This window comes from Ctenopharyngodon idella, chromosome 8, assembly GCF_019924925.1.
Source record: "Ctenopharyngodon idella isolate HZGC_01 chromosome 8, HZGC01, whole genome shotgun sequence".
NCBI lineage: Eukaryota > Metazoa > Chordata > Actinopteri > Cypriniformes > Xenocyprididae > Ctenopharyngodon > Ctenopharyngodon idella.
The window spans coordinates 33,377,520-33,398,080 of NC_067227.1; the positions used below are offsets into that span (position 1 = coordinate 33,377,520).

Below are 20,561 nucleotides of genomic sequence, written 5' to 3' on the forward strand. Positions count from 1 at the left end.
TCCAACAGCTCAGATCATTGTTTGAGTTTTCAAATCTGAGCAGTTTTGAGTTAATTTCAGTAACCTGATCTCCTTCTTCCTTACTCCAGAGTCTGAACACATGCAACACAGATCAAGTAAAAGAAATAAGTGCACGGATGTGATTCTGAGAACACTTTATTAAAAAAACAACATAATTTTTATCTTTTCTCTCCGTCTGTGTTCACGCCACACGTTTGCTGATCCTCTTGTAGACGAGGTTTCCCAGAGTCAGCGTCTGAAACACATCACACACACGTTACACACTGAAATCTGACCGCATCGCTGTGATCTTAATGATCTTCTCACTCACATTGACCAGCGTGTTTCCGTCCACGAGCTCCGTGACCGACGTGATTTTGTTCAGGACGACCTTCAGCTTGTTTCCCTCTTGATTCACGACAGCCTAGAGCACAAACCACATGATCATCGTTAATATCAATGCAATCGAACGCTCTTCTTCTGCGTGACATCATCTGTCCATCACCTTGACTTTATCTCCGGTCAGCGTTTCAATGTCGGCCTCTTGTCCGATGGTGAAGACGTTGGTCAGAACTTTGGTTCCGGTCGTCACGGTCACTTTGAACTGATCTCCGTTCTGCTCGATCTCAGAGAGGCTCTTGATGTCTTTGCCTTTCTCAATCAAGTCATCAGGAAGACCTGGAGAAGCGTTCAGAGATGAAACACGCCGTCAGTTCGCTCAGATCCATCTAAACAAGTGTTTGTTATTTCAGATTGATCAATCAGACTCACCGATGGCCTTCATGAACTCCACGAATCCCTCGTGACTCTCCAGCTGATATTTCCCAGTGAACGACATGGTGACGAGTGGATCCAGAGTGACTCCAGAGTGTGTGAAAGACGCTTTTATGTTGTCAAACACACAGATTAATAATTATTAACCACACAGGATGGTCCTGATTGGTGGATCTCTGTGAAATCTTGTCAGGTGAAATGTCATGTGGGTAAAATCAGTTCTGAGCGCAAAATAGTGCAGATCTATGGAGGGTTCGGTGTAATCAGGTTGTGGCCTTAACCTTTGCCCTCAGCACCATGACATCATCACATACTATCAGCCATGAGGGTCACAACTAGAACAACTGGGAGAAATTGTCTCCTTTTAACTAATACTGAAATAAAGACTATATATTTACATTTTTTAATTTAATTTTATATGCATATAAGGGTCATTCTACAGAACTGAAGTTGAAAAAAATGTCTTTTTCCACAAATTTTGTATGTGCAAATTGTATAATATCCAAGCTACACATCATTTCTAGTAATTGTGCAGTTAATTCTCATATTGTATTTTCAGAAAGTTTTGGAATATTTTTCCTCTCCCCAAATTTGTCACTACCGAAACACAATAATAAATAATTTAATAAGAAGGGTCACATTGACCTGTTAAGATTTTGTTTACATCTACATTGTAAATATATATTTTTTGCTATTTTTAAAAAAAGTTTTCACAGGTAAATCAGTAACAATTACAATTTTAACAATATTTCAAGTGTAATTTATGAGATTTGTTGTATTTTGAATCCAATCTTTCTTTGTAAAAGTCATAAAATTTATCAAACTGATTTCACAGTGAAGGATTCATTAGTTTGAATAAACATTGAACCAAACACTATAATAACATCTTAGTTGATCATTCAATATACTTTATTTTTGACAAAACATCCCATGTTTCGGTCATGACTGCACATTTTCAGTAGTGACAGTAATGTGTTGGTAGTGACCACATCACATGACAGGATTTAACTCACATGCTAAAACATATTAAAACACTAATGATTTGCACTAAAATTTAGTGTTTATTTCCCCCAAATAAATGATTGTGTTCCTTTTGTCACTACCAAAACAATGATGTCACTACCGAAACGACCAAATCATGGTGAAGTTTCGGTAGTGACACTTTTAGACACTTTTGATGCTCAAAGATGCTAATCAGCACATGGTTAGCTAGCACAGCTCTGAACAGTTGTACACACATAAACACTAAATTTAATGGAATAACACCCAAAAAAGTTTGTTTAATTGCAGAAAAAGGTGTTTGTTAGTGACGTTCCTTAAAGTTCCACACAGATTCTCAGACATTTGAACACATTTAACTCAGAATGATGGAGCTATCTACTGTGAAAGAGGCTGTGAGAGGAACACAGGAATATTTCCTGATCAGAAATGTAGAAGTGTGTTAAAATCAGTCTCAGACAATGAAAAACACGCACTGTTTCGGTAGTGACATGAACACGAGGGACACATTATTACATAAAGTTTCATGATTTAAAAATAAAACATAAAATTATTATTTTTTTAAGTTCACTTTAAAAGAAAATCAAAAATAGATGTTTAAAAACAACAATGGAAAAAAAAATGCATAAAATTATTTCAATATCATTTTCACAAGATGAGATTTAGGGGTCAGGGTTCGGGACAGACTCCTCTCAATTGAAAGTACCAATAAATTATGATTTTATATATATTAATCTTACTGATATTTTAAATATTATTGTGGGATTCAATAGAAGAATCTTAGTAAACATCTATAATTTGAATACTTAAATGCTTTTTAATGTGTGTTTTGGTTGTGGGACAGCAGATTACACCAGTTCTGTAGAATGACCCATATATACATAAAATTAAAAAAAAAATGTAAATATATAGTTTTTGTATATGTGTGTGTGTCATTTTATTGTCAAACATATGTTGGCATCACACAATATAATAAATGAAATAATAATATGAATGATGTCATGGCTTATTCCTTTATAAACACATTTGTAAGTCAATACTTCCTTCGAATCATGAACGAGTCACAAGTCTGATAAAAATAGCACCGTTCATTATAAGGACAGTCTTGTGAGACAGCTTTGTGTGGCAGCTTCGACACATAAAGAGCACGTCGAAAGTCGTGCAAATGATCCGTAACTGCAGAATAAAAGAGTTGTGGAATTTTTCTCGGCTCTTTAAGGACAAAATCTTCATGCAACATCAGAGAATATATAGAGCAGCACAAATGCATCGTAACCTTGATTTCTAACTGATTTGTGTGCATCATGTGTGTCATTCGCCTCATCACGAACACTGTCAGCGTTAGTTTGATCGCTCTGTTGACATCTGTACTCTGGACTGCATCTCTGAAAGCCCATCGATTATCAGTGTTTTATCAGAAACACACTGATGACACTTCAAAGCTCTAATGCAGATAAAAGCACAATCAGACCATAAACGCTGCACAGGCTGTGCTGTACACTGCTTATCTCTTCATCCACCACCACATCAATATAAGCCTAAAATAACGCTTGATTTATTTCAAATCATGAAAATGATTGTGATGTGATGTCAAGTCAAGTCAAGTCAAGTCACCTTTATTTATATAGCGCTTTTTACAATGTAGATTGTGTCAAAGCAGCTTTACATTGATAACTGGTACATTGTTTGACTGCACAGCAGCTCTTAAAGAATAGTGTCAATGCAGGCAGATCAAAAGCACTGTTGAATATCAAAATGTCAAGTCAAGTGTCCCCAACTAAGCAAGCCAGAGGCGACAGCGGCAAGGAACCCAAACTCCATCAGGTGACATCAGGTGGCAGACAAGTGGCAAATTGGTGTTAAAATGGAGAAAAAAACCTTGGGAGAAACCAGGCTTAGTCGGGGTGCCAGTTCTCCTCTGGCCAACAGTGCTTTGTTACAATTCAGGTTGCTATCATAAGTCCAATAGGATCGCAACATTAAAAGTATTTATTTCAGTTCCATCCAATTCATCACGCCGGTATGGACGGTTGTTGAGGAACTGTGTCGTGGCTGTCGTGTCGATGAGGCCTTCACAGGGGATGATCTAGTTGACTCAATCTCTGCTGATACTTCAGGGCTGCGTTGTGGTCGTGTCAAGGTGCAGGTCCTTGGTCTCACCTGGATACGGCCCGGATCCGGTTGACTACGGTGAACCTCGGGATAAACAGAAAGACTAATATTAGCGTAGATGCCATTCTTCTTCTGATGTAACGAGTACATCAGGTGTTATAGGAAGTGTTCCCGGTTCCGGCTGACCTAATGTATGCAGCCTAATAATCCTTTAACGGATTTGGAAATATAAATTGGTAATATGTTATGTGTATGCCAGGTTAAAGAGATGCGTTTTTAGTCTAGATTTAAACTGACAGAGTGTGTCTGCTTCCCGAACAATGCTAGGAAGATTGTTCCAGAGTTTAGGTGCCAAATAGGAGAAGGATCTACCACCTGCAGTTGATTTTGATATTCTAGGTATTATCAGCTGGGCTGAATTCTGAGATCGCAATAGACGTGAAGGACTATAATGAATTAGGAGCTCGCTCAGGTACTGGGGAGCTAAACCATTTAGTGCTTTGTAAGTAATTAGCAAGATTTTAAAATCTATACGATGTTTAACAGGAAGCCAATGCAGTGTTGACAGAACTGGGCTAATATGGTCATACTTCCTGGTTCTAGTAAGAACTCTAGCTGCTGCATTTTGTACGAGCTGTAGTTTATTTATCAGGCGAGCAGAACAACCACCCAGTAGAGCGTTACAGTAATCTAGCCTTGAGGTCATGAACGCATGAACTAACTGTTCTGCATTTTTCATTGAGAGCATATGTCGTAGTTTAGATATATTTTTAAGATGGAAGAATGCGGTTTTACAGATGCTAGTAACATGGCCTTCAAATGAAAGATTGGTATCAAAGAGCACACCCAGGTTCCTAACTGACGACGAAGACTTAACAGAGCAGCCATCAAGTGTTAGACAATATTCTAGGTTATTACGTGAAGAAGTTTTTGGTCCAAAAATTAGAATCTCTGTTTTTTCTGAATTTAGTAGTAGGAAATTACTGGTCATCCAATTTTTTATATCAGCTATGCACTCCGTTAATTTTGTGAATTGGTAAGTTTCGTCAGGGCGCGAAGAAATATAGAGCTGAGTATCATCAGCGTAACAGTGAAAACTAACGCCATGCTTCCTAATGATATCTCCCAAGGGTAGCATGTACAGAGTGAACAGTAACGGTCCTAGTACTGAGCCTTGTGGTACTCCATATTGAACTTGTGATCGATATGACATCTCTTCGTTTACTACTACAAACTGATAACGGTCAGATAAGTATGATTTGAACCATGACAATGCAATTCCACTAATGCCAACATAATTTTCGAGTCTATTTAAAAGAATATTGTGATCAATAGTGTCAAATGCTGCACTAAGATCCAGTAACACTAATAGAGAGATACAACCACGATCTGATGATAAGAGCAAATCATTAGTAACTCTAATGAGAGCAGTCTCAGTACTATGGTACGGTCTAAATCCTGACTGGAAATCCTCACAGATACCATTTCTTTCTAAAAAGGAACATAGCTGTGATGATACTGCCTTTTCTAGTATTTTTGACAGAAAAGTGAGATTTGAGATCGGCCTGTAATTGACTAATTCTCTAGGATCAAGTGTGTGGTTTTTTAATAAGAGGTTTAATAATAGCCAGCTTAAAAGTTTTTGGTACGTATCCTAATGATAAAGATGAATTGACGATATTGAGAAGAGGGTCTATGACCTCTGGAAGCATTTCTTTCAATAGCTTAGTCGGTATAGGGTCTAACATACATGTTGTTGATTTTGATGATTTAACAAGTTTAGACAATTCTTCCTCTCCTAAAGCAGTAAATGAATTGAATTTTTCCTCAGGGACACTACAATGCACTATCTGACACGATACTGTAGTAGACGGTTGCATGGTTATTATTTTTTCTCTAATATTATCAATCTTGCAAGTAAAGAAGTTCATAAAGTCATTACTGCTGTGCTCTTTGGAAACATCAGAAGTTGAAGCTTTATTTCTTGTTAATTTAGCCACTGTATCAAATAAATACCTAGGGTTGTGTTTATTTTCTTCTAAGAGTTTTGAAAAATAGGCAGATCTAGGTGATGTGACATACAAACCAGCATGACGACCTTTGACCCTTACCGATAATTGTAAATGATGACATGCATTCATGTGAGCAAATGTGCAACTCTCTCAAAACACAACGTACAAATAAGATTATATTTTATATTATATATAATCTATATTATAGCTATTTTAATTTTTTATTATTTTTATATGTTCATTATTTCAGTTAAAGGTTTAGCAGTTTTGTTGTTTTTATTATCAGTTTTATTATTTTTCAACTTTATTATAGTTTTTATTAATTTTTATTTCAGTTTTAGTTTTGGATATTTTAGTACTTTAAGTTAAACTAATGACAAATGAGAAATGTTGCTGATATAAAATAAGTTTTCGTTTTTTTTTAATATTTTATTTTATTTCAAGAATCCAAAATGGTTTTTTAATGATTTTAATTTTAAGTTTTAGTAATTTTGTTGTTTTTTGTCATTTTTATTATTCTTAGTTTTTAGTCAATTTTATTTCAGCTTTATTTATTTTAGTGCTTTAAGTTAAACTAAATGAAATAGATGTTGCCTTGTCAACTAGACAAAATAAAATGTATTTTATTAATCTTTACTTTACTACTTTTAGTTAATAATAACCCTGCTTGGGATTTAACATATCATCCAATCCAGCATGATGACCTTTGACCCTTACCAAAAAATTATAAACTAAACAAAAATAAAAAATGTTGCCTTGCTTATTTTAGTTAATGTTTATTTGATTTCAAGTAATCTAAAATGGTTTTAAATGTTTCAGTTAACAATAATAACCCTGTTGGGAATAGTTATTGACTTGATTAAACGTTAAAAAATTAATGTGCCGTCAAAATCAATGATGTCATGCAGCCAAACTGATTCTCTCTAGATTTATTCGTGAACACAGACTCTACAGAAAACAGAAGATGATTTGCATAGAGGCGGAGCTCTGTGTTCCTGCTCCTCTCATTGGTGGGTTGTGCTGTGGCCGTGCAGCTGCAGGATCCTCATTAGGATGTTTCCGTCACTGTTCCCTTCTTCAGCCGAACAGGACGGGTCAACGCTGCAGCTCTCTGTTCAGAGTGTGAAATCAACACCGTCACGTGTGAAAGACTCGCATTACACAACACCAGTGTCATAAACTCTAGTATCTGAGACGCTATAAACCGACGCCGTTATCAGCGAGCCGACACAGTGAACTCACCCGAGTCGCAGCAGACGCCCGGAGCGGCGCAGACGCCCCCTTCGGCTCCGCAGGACGTCCCGCCCGTCTCACAGGGGCCGGGCAGGAGATTCTCCTCCATGCAGGTCAGCGTCTCTGGAGATCCAACCAGACAACCCAGACCGGCTCCGCAGCAGATACTGGGGCCGAAACAACGGCCCATATTCCCCGGACCACACGCCATACACTACACACACACACACACACACACACACAAGCACATGGGTTTTATTCATATTTTCAATTTTTTTTCATTTTATTAATTTTTATTTCAGTTTTAGTTATTTTAGTACTTCAATGTAAATGTACTTTATGTAACTTTTTTTGTTTAAAATTAGCAAAATGTAAACAATGATTAAATACATCATCAATCCTTCTGCCAAAATGTGTTTTTCTCTTACCCTGTTTCACTATGGTAAGCCTATTATGAGTGTTTATATTGACCTGTCGGGATGGCTTTCGCGGGAAATTGCGTACATACGTCACTCGCACATGTGTGTCTCGACATATCCGTAAATAGAGAGAAGTAGTTCCGGTCACTTTGGCGCGTGTCTGGTGTGGGAGTGGCGCAGGTTAGTTTCACAACGAGTGAGAAAGATTGACATGGAGCCACTAAATCTCCGGGGAATCAGTTTTTAGTTATGAAAAAGAACTATATTCATCCGCACAGTCACGAAGCACAACCTTCCACAAAATGCCTGCAGTTTTATTTTTTAACCGCTAGAGGGCGTAAAGTTACATGTTATACCGTTAAAGTTTAAACCAAACAAAAATTAGAAATTTTGGCAACTAGCTGAAGTAAAATAATGTTATTTTATTTTAGTTAATGTTTTATTTCAAGTAAGTTTTTAAATGATTTTAGTTTTAGTTAATGTGTTGGGAAAAATTACTTAAATGCAAAAAATAAAAATATAAAAACACGTTTACATAATAGTGGTTTAATAGAAAGACGGTGCACTTGTATTATTATGAATGGGAGAAAGTCCAATATTGTGGAATAAGCCCCGCCTTCTAAATAAGAGCCAATCGCTGATTGGTAAAGTCATCGCGTCACCGCAGGGCCGTTAGAAGCTCCGGTTCCTATAGAAACAGTCTGACGTGCGCTTAATATGACTGCGCAGGCGCATTAGTTTGATCCAGCCTGAAAATGCGTTTTTTGTCATGATTTAGAAACAAAATTTATGAGGCAGTTGTTATCAGATTTCATTGGTGATTTCAAATATAAAGTTTAATCGAAAGCTTTCCAAACAGCTTTGGAGAATTTAATGTTTCTCCATTCAGACCGTACTGACTTGTTTCCTGTTGTTCTTCGCTGGTTGAGTTTCCTCTCACCTTGCGGGACGGAGCGTCTGAGAGGGATCGTTTGCCCCCTACAGGGCAGTTGGAGATGTAGCAGGCGGAGCAGACGTACAGCAGACAGAGCAGAAGAACACACACACTGCTTCCAGACATCTACAAACACACACAGCATCACATAGCACTGAACACTCACTGTTACTCACAAAGAAACGATCACAAGGACACTTACTGTGTGAGGTGTGGCGTCGACCAGTGGATCAGGAGAGCAAATCGTCTGAGGTTTATATACTCACCTGACGGACGCAGAGAGTGACACGACTTCATCTTCACTGCTTAAGGCTAATGAGACTGAAATTAATCAGGGACTTTAATAGTGTCACACACATCTAATGATGGCCTCGCTGGCAGTGTGACGGATGAACTGGGGTCATCGTGTGAAAGGGGAACACAGAAGGGCACTGGAGAGTAAAACTGCTCTTCTATCATTAGATCGAGTCTCGTTCTCTCTCTCTGTCTCAGTTCTCAACTCTCTGACGTCTGAATGGGTCTAGAGGTTAACTGTTTTAATAATCCTTTATTAATGATGATTATAATCACACATCTCTACAGGACGTCACACACTTCCATACGATGAGCTCAATTAGATCCTTCCAGAGGAACATCACAGATTCTCTTCTGAGATTATATATCTGTGTCGATGACGACGTGTTTCACCTGATTCGGCATTTTATTTACTAAATCCTCAGTAGAATGCTTTACAGATTCATATCTCAGAAGTTTTGATACCCATATGGCAAAAAAATTATATATATATATATATATATATATATATATAAATATTCATATACTTTTCATATATATATTTTCATATATAGCTCAAAAATGGTCAAAAAATGTATATAAATATATGTTCAATATGTTCTAGTTTCTTGTATTTCCTCATATATTTTTGGGCCATATATATATATATATATTTCAGTGTAAATATATTTATATTGCTGAAATATGTATACAAAAAATTTCAGTCTAAAATTTTTCGGTCTAAATTTTTCCCAAAATGTATACTAAGGTTATATTTATATTTACATAAATATATTTTCAGTAAGTGTTAGCAAGTTTTCTACATCATTTGTTCAGTCTAAATGTGTGTATATATATATATTTTTTTTTTCTCAAGAGTTTTTATAATATATTTTGGTCAGAAAAGAACAGTTTCTGTTTGAGTCAACATGCATTCTCTGAAGAAATTAATAGTGCTGATGTTGTACTAAATAAAAAGCACAATGCCATATAAATAGGACAGTCATGTAGAATTACGGGTGAGGGTCAAAGGTCAACACCCGGGGCGGTGTGTATGTAATGTCAGCTGTAGAAATCAGAGGGTTAGATGGGTCGAATCTCTGCTCTCCAGTGTAAATGTGCACACATGACGCCTGCTTCAATCCTCCGCAGTGTTTCGAAGAGGAATGGAGATGTGTATCTAGTGTTTCCTTATTTTTGGGCAGGAAAGCACAGGCTTGTTGACTTCCTCTCCCTCCCTTCCTTCCTTCTCTGCGAAGGTACTCATCTGAAAAATGAGAACAAAGTGATTGTTCCTGTTCTCTTTCTTAAGTCACTTCAAATGCTGTTGGTGAGGCTGGAGGCTCATTGTGAGGAGCGCAGAGCAGGAGACAGGTAAGAGACGCAGCACACACACACACACACACACACACACACACACAGCTGATGCACTTCACAGGTGCAGGAGTTGCTCTTATCAATCAGTATGGACTTCTGTAATGCTCAAAAGTTCATGCGATCCGTTCTGATGCTGAAAACATCATGTGCAGAGGGAGTTTAATGACTTGGACTTCATAAGAACATTTTTCAGATAGTATACTTACTTCATATTTCCTGAAAAGCAGGATTTCTTCATTTCGAGTGTTTGTGCACTGCAGCTTTGGCTTCATGTAAACTGCATATTTTAGTAATGCAAAATGCATGTTAAATAATCACGTTTTGTGACACTATAAATGCGTTTAGGTCATGTGGTGTTCTGTAAACACGATTATGCATGTGATTCCCTCCTCTGAGGACGTTTCCCACCTGCTGTCATTCATCTGAGCAGAGCAGAAGCGTTGAGTTACGGCTCGTTTTCAAGGCTTTGAGCTTCAGTCTGATGACTGACAGACTTCTGAGATGTTTGACTGTATTCTTCTCGAATGACAGCGCAGGATCGTGGATTATGATGAAAAAGAGAAGTTCCCGTCCTAAAGCAGTGAAAGTGAAACACAGAGGAACAACAGAGAGGAAGAGACGGATACATTTGTTTCACACTGTCCAACAGATCTGAACTAGTGTGTGTGACAGTAACAACAGGATTTATAGTTGTAGTTTACAATCGATTCAATAAATACTGATAAACAGTAAAGAGTGGAGATTTCTGACTGGAAACTAATTTTGAGAAAACGTAAAAATATGTGCTGTAACTGAAATCTACAGATGCAGATAGATGAAGTGCAATAAAAGATACGCTTAAAAGTGTATTTTGGATGTTTTCTTCTCAAAATTGATATGTATGTGAAAAAACAGTGTTTTTGCCTGTAGTGTCTCTCCTTAAAACAAGAATGGAGTCAGAAAAATCAACTTAATTCAAAGTGAAAACAAGATTATTTTTCTGACTCCATTAGCAGATATTTGTTCTTGTTTTAAGCACAAACTCACTTCATTTTTATAAATTTTTCAAACTTATTATCTTCAGTCATTTCTCTTCTCCAGTAAATGTATCTTGATTTAAGAATGTTTAGATATTTGAGCTGGAAAACAGGACACTTTTTGAAAGGTCATGGGTTCGATTCCCTGATTATAAATCCTTCTCTCTTTTCCACAGGCGGGTGATGGACAGTTTTCACTCTCAAGATCTGAAGAACGTGTAGAAAACCTTCAGCATGGATTCAAAGGAGAGCGAGAGCAAGCGCATGGAGGACGTTCCCTGCAGAAGCGTTGATCTTTCCCTTCTTCCATACCCTCTTCCTCATCCCATCGTCCCTCAACCCCACAGATACGTCCCTGACATGATCGACCTCAACCGGCTCCGGCTGCACCGCGTCGTCCAGGTCAAACAGGAGCTGCCGCTGTGGCCTCCGTCTGCGCTGCTCGTGCGCTCTCCTCCGCCGTACTTCCATCCTTTCCATCCCAGCTTAGTGCCGTTCCCGTTCCTCCTGCCCGGCTCCGTCCCGCACCTCTCCCCGAAACCCCTTCTACCCGAGCGACGTGCCGAGGTTCCGCCGCAGGAGTCCGGAGGCCGCCAGATCCGCCGCCGAGAAGCTGAACGTCCACGTGGACGACAGTTACTACGTGGACGTGGGCGGCGATCAGAAGCGCTGGAAGTGCCGCATGTGCGAGAAGTCGTACACCTCCAAATACAACTTGATCACGCACATCCTGGGCCACAGCGGGATCAAGCCGCACGGATGCAACCTCTGCGGGAAGCTGTTCAAGCAGCTGAGCCACCTGCACACGCACATGCTGACGCACCAGGGCGCGCGGCCGCACAAGTGCCAGGTGTGCCACAAGGCCTTCACGCAGACCAGCCACCTGAAGAGGCACATGATGCAGCACAGCGACGTCAAGCCCTACAGCTGCGGCGTCTGCGGCCGCGGCTTCGCCTATCCCAGCGAGCTGCGCGCGCACGAGCTCAAGCACGAGAGGGGGCAGGAGAACGTGTGCGTGGAGTGCGGACTCGACTTCCCCACGCTGGCGCAGCTCAAGCGCCACCTGACGGCGCACCGCGGGCCCGTGCAGTACGACTGCGGCGAGTGCGGCAAGAGCTTCCAGTATCCCAGTCAGCTGCAGAATCACATGATGAAGCACAAGGACATCCGGCCGTTCATCTGCAGCGAGTGCGGGATGGAGTTCGTCCAGTCGCACCATCTCAAACAGCACACGCTGACGCACAAGGTGAGGACTGGCCAAAATACTGCTTCTTTGTAAATATTTGGGAGTGAAAATAGTTTTCAAAGCATTTTTAAATATTCTGCAAAAAATGATGTTCTTCCTCAGTGTTTTTGTCTTGTTTTGCAGCACAAAAATCAACTGGAGAAGCAAAACGACTGATTTTTGTTCTTGTTTTAAGCATAAACTCACTTCACAATTTTTTCTTGCTTTATCTTCAGTCATTTTGCGTCTCCAGTATCTTGATTTAAGAATTAGATATTTGTGCTGGAAAACAAGAGGATGAAACAGTGAAGAGTTTATATTAGAGGTTTAAACATACAATTCAATTAATCATGACTTAGTTAAGGTAGACCAACTTTTACAAGGAAGGAGAAAACACTTCCCATTTCTTCTGCTGCTGATGTCAAAGGTCGCATCAATCAAATTCTAGTTCCGAGTCACATGGTAGACGTCTAGTCAAAACAGGCAAAAGAAACGCCCTCATCCTGCAAAAACCATCAACAAAGATGCATATGTAAGAAAAATATGACTCAGACTGCATTAAATATGAGGAGAAAATGATTTGTGTTGTGAATTATTGGCCGAAACCATCCAAACACAAGAGACGTTTGGAAACTACCAACATCAGCCATTTCCAGTGTTTGATTTTAAGTCAAATTTATGTGTAAAACACTGCAAAAAATGATTTCTGTCTTGTTTTCCAGCACAAATATCTAAACATTCTTAAATAATCATGTTTTCACTTTGAATTCAGTTTATTTTTCTGACTCCACTGGCAGATATTTGTTCTTAGTTTAAGCATAAAGTTTTTCATTAAACAAGTCTTAATATCTTCAGTCATGTTGCTCCTCAGGTAAATGTGTTGATTTACGAATGTTTAGATATTTGTGCTGGAAAACAAGACAGTGCTGGCTGATAATTTAGTCATTTGAATATTTTGTTACTTTTGTAAGATACGATTGTGTTGCAACTTAAACTCTGACTGAAGCGAAACACATTCATATAAAGCTTGTACATCTCATATGATGTATAAGAGCATCTCACAGTCCGGTTTGGTTTCTCATGGATGTTCATCCTGATCCGTGTGTTCCAGGGAGTGAAGGAGCACAAGTGTCGCATCTGTGGCCGTGAGTTCACGCTGCTGGCCAACATGAAACGCCACGTTCTGATTCACACCAACATCCGGGCGTATCAGTGCCACCTGTGCTACAAGAGCTTCGTCCAGAAACAGACGCTGAAGGCGCACATGATCGTCCACTCCGACATCAAGCCCTACAAATGCAAGGTGTGTCACCGCTTCTCATTTAACAACTGGAGCTAAAGATGGATGTTGCAATTTCATAACTGATTTTGCTTTCATAACTTGCCCAGCAAACAAAAATGAGGAACGTTTTGCCAATGTTTGTATTGAGTTATGAAAACTTATTTCTGAGCATTCAAAACTTCAAAATTCTTAGTTATGTGAACGTTAAGGGAACATTCCATTGTATCATTTTGAAACATTATGGAAAAGTTACTTTTGAATCTTCTTTGAACATTCTGAAACAAGTTGTTACGTTTAAAAAAAAACATTTCAGACTAATGTTTTGAGAAAATTATTAAAGACCAGATAATGTTCTGTTAGAGTTACTGGAAAAAAAAGGTTTGTTCATAACTTTGAGAGAACGTTCTGATGTTCTAGTGGGTTAAAGTAGAGGATGGATCAGTTCCTCAACGAACGTCCAGCCCTTCATGGGTTCTTGGTTGTTTTGAAACGCATGTGACCTCAGGCTCGGACGCGCGTCCAAATGATGACCAGATACGTTTTTGGCAGTTAAGTGTCTCCTCGTCTATAGGAAGGATATCGCTGCACAAACTGACCGTGTAACAATGGCTCTCTCGTCCCCCGAGAACAGGCCCCGCAAATAGATTTCATCTCGCTTTCTCTTGTGCTCAGGAGCACTTCCTGTTTTCTCACGGTCCGTTCGGACAGTTTACAGTCCCTCTATCCTCCTGAAGGAAAGGAAAGGACCACCCAAATAAAAAAAAAGAATGAAGAGGAAGGACAGCAGAGGAGAAACCGTCCAGCCCTCCGCTGTCTGAGAAACTCTCATGTTTCTGAGAAACTCTCATGCTCGATTAAATCTCTCTTTTTCCTTTAAAATATATGCCATGAGAGGCTGTGCATTATAGTGACCTTTGGTAAAAGCTCCATCTTTATACAATGACCATCAATACAATACACCAATGATTTCTATATAGAACTCCAAATGTTGTTAGCAGAGCAACAATAAACAAAATATCTGAGCGAAAGGCCAGTTACTCAATATAAACTTCATGTTCTTCCTCAGTGTTTCTGTCTTGTTTTCCAGCACAAATATCTAAACATTCTTAAATCAAGATACATTTACTGGAGAAGAGAAATGACTGAAGATATTAAAGTCTGAAAAATGAATCAGAATGAAGTGAGTTTGTGCTTAAAACCAAATTAAATCTGCCAGAGGGGTCAAATCTTGATTTAAGAATGTTTAGATATTTGTACTGGAAAACAAGACAGAAACACTGAGTAACACGTTAGAGAAATTTCAAGAGCAAAAAAAGTTAAAAGTGTAACTATGAAAATTCTAATGGGAATGACTGGATTTCAGCAAAAATCTTCATGCTGAACTTTTTCACCTCATGCGAAATTGTATGGGAGCTTGTTTCTGCCATGAAATAAAAAAAATTAAAAAGGTAATTGTGACTTTTTATCTCACAATTCTGACTTTTTTTCTCAGAATTGCGAGTTATAAAGTCAGGATTACGAGATATAAAGTCGGAATTGCATGATATAAAGTCAGAATTACAAGATATAAAGTCAGAATTGTGAGAAATAAAGTCAGAATTGCATGATATAAAGTCGGAATTGCGAGATATAAAGTCAGAATTACGAGATATAAAGTCGGAATTGCGTGATATAAAGTCAGAATTGCGTGATATAAAAGTCAGAATTGCGAGATATAAAGTCAGAATTGAGATGTAAAGTCAGAATTGCGAGTTATAAAGTCAGAATTGCGAGATATAAAGTCAGAATTGAGATGTAAAGTCAGAATTGCGAGTTATAAAGTCAGAATTGCGAGATATAAAGTCAAAATTGAGATGTAAAGTCAGAATTGCGAGATATAAAGTCAGAATTGCGAGATATAAAGTCAAAATTGAGATGTAAAGTCAGAATTGCGAGATATAAAGTCAGAATTGCGAGTTATAAAGTCAGAATTGCGAGATATAAAGTCAGAATTGCGAGATATAAAGTCAAAATTGAGATATAAAGTCAGAATTGCGAGATATAAAGTCAAAATTGAGATGTAAAGTCAGAATTGCGAGATATAAAGTCAGAATTGCGAGATATAAAGTCAGAATTGCGTGATATAAAGTCAAAATTGAGATGTAAAGTCAGAATTGCGAGATATAAAGTCAGAATTGCGAGTTATAAAGTCAGAATTGCGTGATATAAAGTCAAAATTGAGATATAAAGTCAGAATTGAGATATAAAGTCAGAATTGTGAGATATAAAGTCAGAATTGTGAGATATAAAGTCAGAATTGCGAGTTATAAAGTCAGAATTGAGATATAAAGTCAAAATTGAGATATAAAGTCAGAATTGCGAGATATAAAGTCAGAATTGTGAGATATAAAGTCAGAATTGCGAGTTATAAAGTCAAAATTGAGATATAAAGTCAGAATTGCGAGATATAAAGTCAGAATTGCGAGATATAAAGTCAGAATTGTGAGATGTAAAGTCAGAATTGCGAGATATAAAGTCAGAATTGCGAGATATAAAGTCAGAATTGCGAGTTATAAAGTCAGAATTGCGAGATATAAAGTCAGAATTGCGAGTTATAAAGTCAGAATTGCGAGATATAAAGTCAGAATTGAGATGTAAAGTCAGAATTGCGAGATATAAAGTCAGAATTGTGAGATATAAAGTCAGAATTGCGTGATATAAAGTCAGAATTGTGAGATATAAAGTCAGAATTGCGTGATATAAAGTCAGAATTGTGAGATATAAAGTCAGAATTGCGAGTTATAAAGTCAGAATTGAGATATAAAGTCAAAATTGAGATATAAAGTCAAAATTGAGATATAAAGTCAGAATTGCGAGATATAAAGTCAGAATTGTGAGATATAAAGTCAGAATTGCGAGTTATAAAGTCAGAATTGAGATATAAAGTCAAAATTGAGATATAAAGTCAGAATTGCGAGATATAAAGTCAGAATTGTGAGATATAAAGTCAGAATTGCGAGTTATAAAGTCAGAATTGAGATATAAAGTCAAAATTGAGATATAAAGTCAGAATTGCGAGATATAAAGTCAGAATTGTGAGATATAAAGTCAGAATTGTGAGATGTAAAGTCAGAATTGCGAGATATAAAGTCAGAATTGAGATATAAAGTCAAAATTGAGATATAAAGTCAGAATTGCGAGATATAAAGTCAGAATTGTGAGATATAAAGTCAGAATTGTGAGATGTAAAGTCAGAATTGCGAGATATAAAGTCAGAATTGCGAGATATAAAGTCAGAATTGTGAGATATAAAGTCAGAATTGCGAGATATAAAGTCAGAATTGCGAGATATAAAGTCAGAATTGCGAGATATAAAGTCAAAATTGAGATGTAAAGTCAGAATTGCGAGATATAAAGTCAGAATTGCGAGATATAAAGTCAGAATTGCGAGATATAAAGTCAAAATTGAGATGTAAAGTCAGAATTGCGAGATATAAAGTCAGAATTGCGAGATATAAAGTCAGAATTGAGATGTAAAGTCAGAATTGCGAGATATAAAGTCAGAATTGCGAGATATAAAGTCAGAATTGCGAGATATAAAGTCAGAATTGCGAGATATAAAGTCAAAATTGAGATGTAAAGTCAGAATTGCGAGATATAAAGTCAGAATTGCGAGATATAAAGTCAGAATTGCGAGATATAAAGTCAAAATTGAGATGTAAAGTCAGAATTGCGAGATATAAAGTCAGAATTGCGAGATATAAAGTCAGAATTGAGATGTAAAGTCAGAATTGCGAGATATAAAGTCAGAATTGCGAGATATAAAGTCAGAATTGCGAGATATAAAGTCAAAATTGAGATGTAAAGTCAGAATTGCGAGATATAAAGTCAGAATTGCGAGATATAAAGTCAAAATTGAGATGTAAAGTCAGAATTGCGAGATATAAAGTCAGAATTGCGAGATATAAAGTCAGAATTGCGAGATATAAAGTCAGAATTGAGATGTAAAGTCAGAATTGCGAGATATAAAGTCAGAATTGAGATGTAAAGTCAGAATTGCGAGATATAAAGTCAAAATTGAGATGTAAAGTCAGAATTGCGAGATATAAAGTCAGAATTGCGAGATATAAAGTCAGAATTGCGAGATATAAAGTCAAAATTGAGATGTAAAGTCAGAATTGCGAGATATAAAGTCAAAATTGAGATGTAAAGTCAGAATTGCGAGATATAAAGTCAGAATTGCGAATTATAAAGTCAGAATTGAGATGTAAAGTCAGAATTGCGAGATATAAAGTCAGAATTGCGAGATATAAAGTCAAAATTGAGATGTAAAGTCAGAATTGCGAGATATAAAGTCAGAATTGAGATGTAAAGTCAGAATTGCGTGATATAAAGTCAGAATTGAGATGTAAAGTCAGAATTGCGAGATATAAAGTCAGAATTGAGATGTAAAGTCAGAATTGCGTGATATAAAGTCAGAATTGCGAATTATAAAGTCAGAATTGCGAATTATAAAGTCAGAATTGTGTGATATAAAGTCAGAATTGCGAGATATGTAATACAATAAGTCAGAATTACCTTTTTTATTTATTTAGTGGCGGAAACAAGTTTCCATAAAAATGTGACCTGCACGTTTAGAAAATCAGTGCGTCGTCCTGATGAGTGATAAAAGCAGTGCCACACGTTCAGCCGCGCTGCTGTTCTGAATATCCGTCAGGTAGTTCTCAAATCAGAATGAAGAGCACGTTTGTGTGCAATTAAAGCTTTCCTAGTGCTTGACCAGGTCAAAGATATCTGAATAGTTACTCTCTTTACAGCTGTGTGGAAAGGAGTTTAACAGAATGCATAATCTGATGGGCCACATGCACTTGCATTCTGACAGCAAACCCTTCAAATGTCTTTACTGCGCCAGCAAGTTCACGCTGAAGGGAAACCTGACCCGCCACATGAAGGTCAAGCACGGGATCATGGACCAGGGACTGGACGCTCGGGGTGAGAAGCATTACATGCAAAACATGCTTAGTATTTTTGTCCTGTTTTCTATTAAAAATATCTAAAAATTCTTAAATCAAGATACCTGAGAAGCAAAATGACTTGAGATATCTTAATATCTTCAGTTATTTCTCTTCTCCAGTAACTGTATCTTGATTTAAGAATGTTTAGATATTTGTGCTGGAAAACAAGACTGAAATACAGAGGAAGAACATCATGTTTTATATATTTTTCTGAAGTAGTTGTATGATAATGATGATGTTCTCCATCTCCTCCTCTCTGGATTTTCCCAGTGTTCCGGCGACGGGGACGGCTGTGTCTCTCTGGCCCGCTGCGGATCCTGTCCCGCATCGGTCAGGACGAGCCCTTCGATCTGTCCCAGAAGAACCACGGGCAGATGCATCTGTCTCCGTCTGACGGCGGGAGCTCCAGCCGGGAGGAGGACGAGGACAGTCTGTACAGAATGAGCCAGTACAGTCCTGACCTCTACAACCCGGCGCTGGAGACCAGAGACGAGGAGGAGGATGAGGAGAGAAAGGAGGAAGAGAAGAAGAAAACGGATGACAAACAGTTCTACAGTGATAAAGAGGACGATTTCTGAGACAGACTGACAAACACGCTGTGAATGATGATGTTTCAAATATTTTTTTTCATGTGAAAAATGTACAGAAATCTTTGCAAGTATCTTGATTTTTCAGAAGAATTGTAGCATGTTTAGTCTACTTGGTATAATATTTCATAATGTCCAATGAAATTAATATAATTGAGAGAAGAAAACTGATATATTTCTGAGCATTAATGCTAATTGCCTTCAATGGAGGTGTAACGGCTCTGAAAAATTAATGACGACGGTTGATGCAGTTCTGACAGCTTCCTGATTTCTGACAGTTTTGTATTTTTGCAATGTGTAAAAGCATGGATGATCATAAATGATTTCAGTTGACCGCAGTGTGAACGCTGATCAATATTTATGTATACAATAAATTCATTTAAAGATTAAACTATTTTGACATTTCAATGAACACAATACTGTGTACTATGGAAGCTTGTTTCCACCACTAAATAAAAAATATAAAAAAAGGTAATTGCGACTTTTATCTCACAATTCTGACTTTTTTTCATGCAATTGCGAGTTATAAAGTGAGAATTGCATGATATAAAGTCAGAATTTATAAAGTCAGAATTGTGAAATATAAAGTCAAAATTCTGACTTTGTCACGCAATTCTCACTTTATAACTCGCAATTCCGACTTTATAAATTCTAACTTTATATCATGCAATCCTGACTTTATAAATTCTGACTTTATAAATTCTAACTTTATAACTCGCAATTCCAACTTTATAAATTCTAACTTTATGTCATGCAATTCTGACTTTATAACTCGCAATTCTGACTTTATAAATCGCAATCCTGACTTTATAAATTCTGACTTTATATCTCACAATTCTGACTTTATAAATCGCAATCCTGACTTTATAAATTCTGACTTTATATCTCACAATTCTGACTTTATAACTCGCAATTCCGACTTTATAAATTCTGACTTTATAACTCACAATTGTGAGTTTATATCACAATTATGAGGGGAAAAAAAGTCACAATTACCTTTTTTATTCTTTATTTCATGGTGGAAACAAGCTTTCATAGTGTACAGTAAAGAATCAAAATGAATACATTTTCTGAAAAATGTATCTCAGTTCTGTGAATTTGTACTTCAAACAAGAACAAATATCTGTCAATGGAGTCAGAAAAATAAACTTAATTCAAAGGAATAACAAGGTTAATATTTCTGACTCTATTGACAGATATTTGTAGTCTTAATATCTTCAGTCATTTCTCTTCTCCAGTAAATGTATCTTGATTTAAGAATGTTTAGATATTTGTGCTGGAAAACAAGACAGAAACACCGAGGAAGAACATCATTTTCTGCATA

General features: G+C 37.3%; 3 protein-coding genes across 3 annotated transcripts; 1 reads left to right on the plus strand and 2 right to left on the minus strand.

Annotated features, from left to right (window-relative positions):
- Positions 1-140: 140 nt before the first annotated feature.
- LOC127517394 (fatty acid binding protein 1-B.1) lies at positions 141-922 on the minus strand. Its single transcript, XM_051902944.1, has 4 exons — positions 772-922; positions 506-678; positions 332-424; positions 141-256 (listed from the first exon to the last, which is right to left on the minus strand). Exons 1-4 carry the CDS (start codon positions 836-838, stop codon positions 203-205), a joined length of 387 nt encoding a protein of 128 aa, XP_051758904.1. The 5' UTR covers positions 839-922; the 3' UTR covers positions 141-202.
- A 5,889-nt stretch (positions 923-6,811) lies between these two features.
- On the minus strand, positions 6,812-8,884 carry LOC127517392 (isotocin-neurophysin IT 1-like). Its single transcript, XM_051902942.1, has 4 exons — positions 8,686-8,884; positions 8,490-8,609; positions 7,140-7,344; positions 6,812-7,008 (listed from the first exon to the last, which is right to left on the minus strand). The coding sequence occupies exons 2-4, from the start codon at positions 8,607-8,609 to the stop codon at positions 6,902-6,904; spliced, it is 432 nt and encodes a 143-aa protein (XP_051758902.1). The 5' UTR covers positions 8,686-8,884; the 3' UTR covers positions 6,812-6,901.
- Positions 8,885-9,984: 1,100 nt separating this feature from the next.
- Positions 9,985-19,628, plus strand: znf366 (zinc finger protein 366). The gene is given in 6 exon segments (XM_051902922.1): positions 9,985-10,130; positions 11,326-11,686; positions 11,688-12,395; positions 13,486-13,677; positions 18,453-18,627; positions 18,921-19,628. Coding segments are annotated over 5 exon segments (1,686 nt in total). The 5' UTR covers positions 9,985-10,130; positions 11,326-11,383; the 3' UTR covers positions 19,229-19,628.
- The last annotated feature ends 933 nt before the right edge of the window (positions 19,629-20,561 follow it).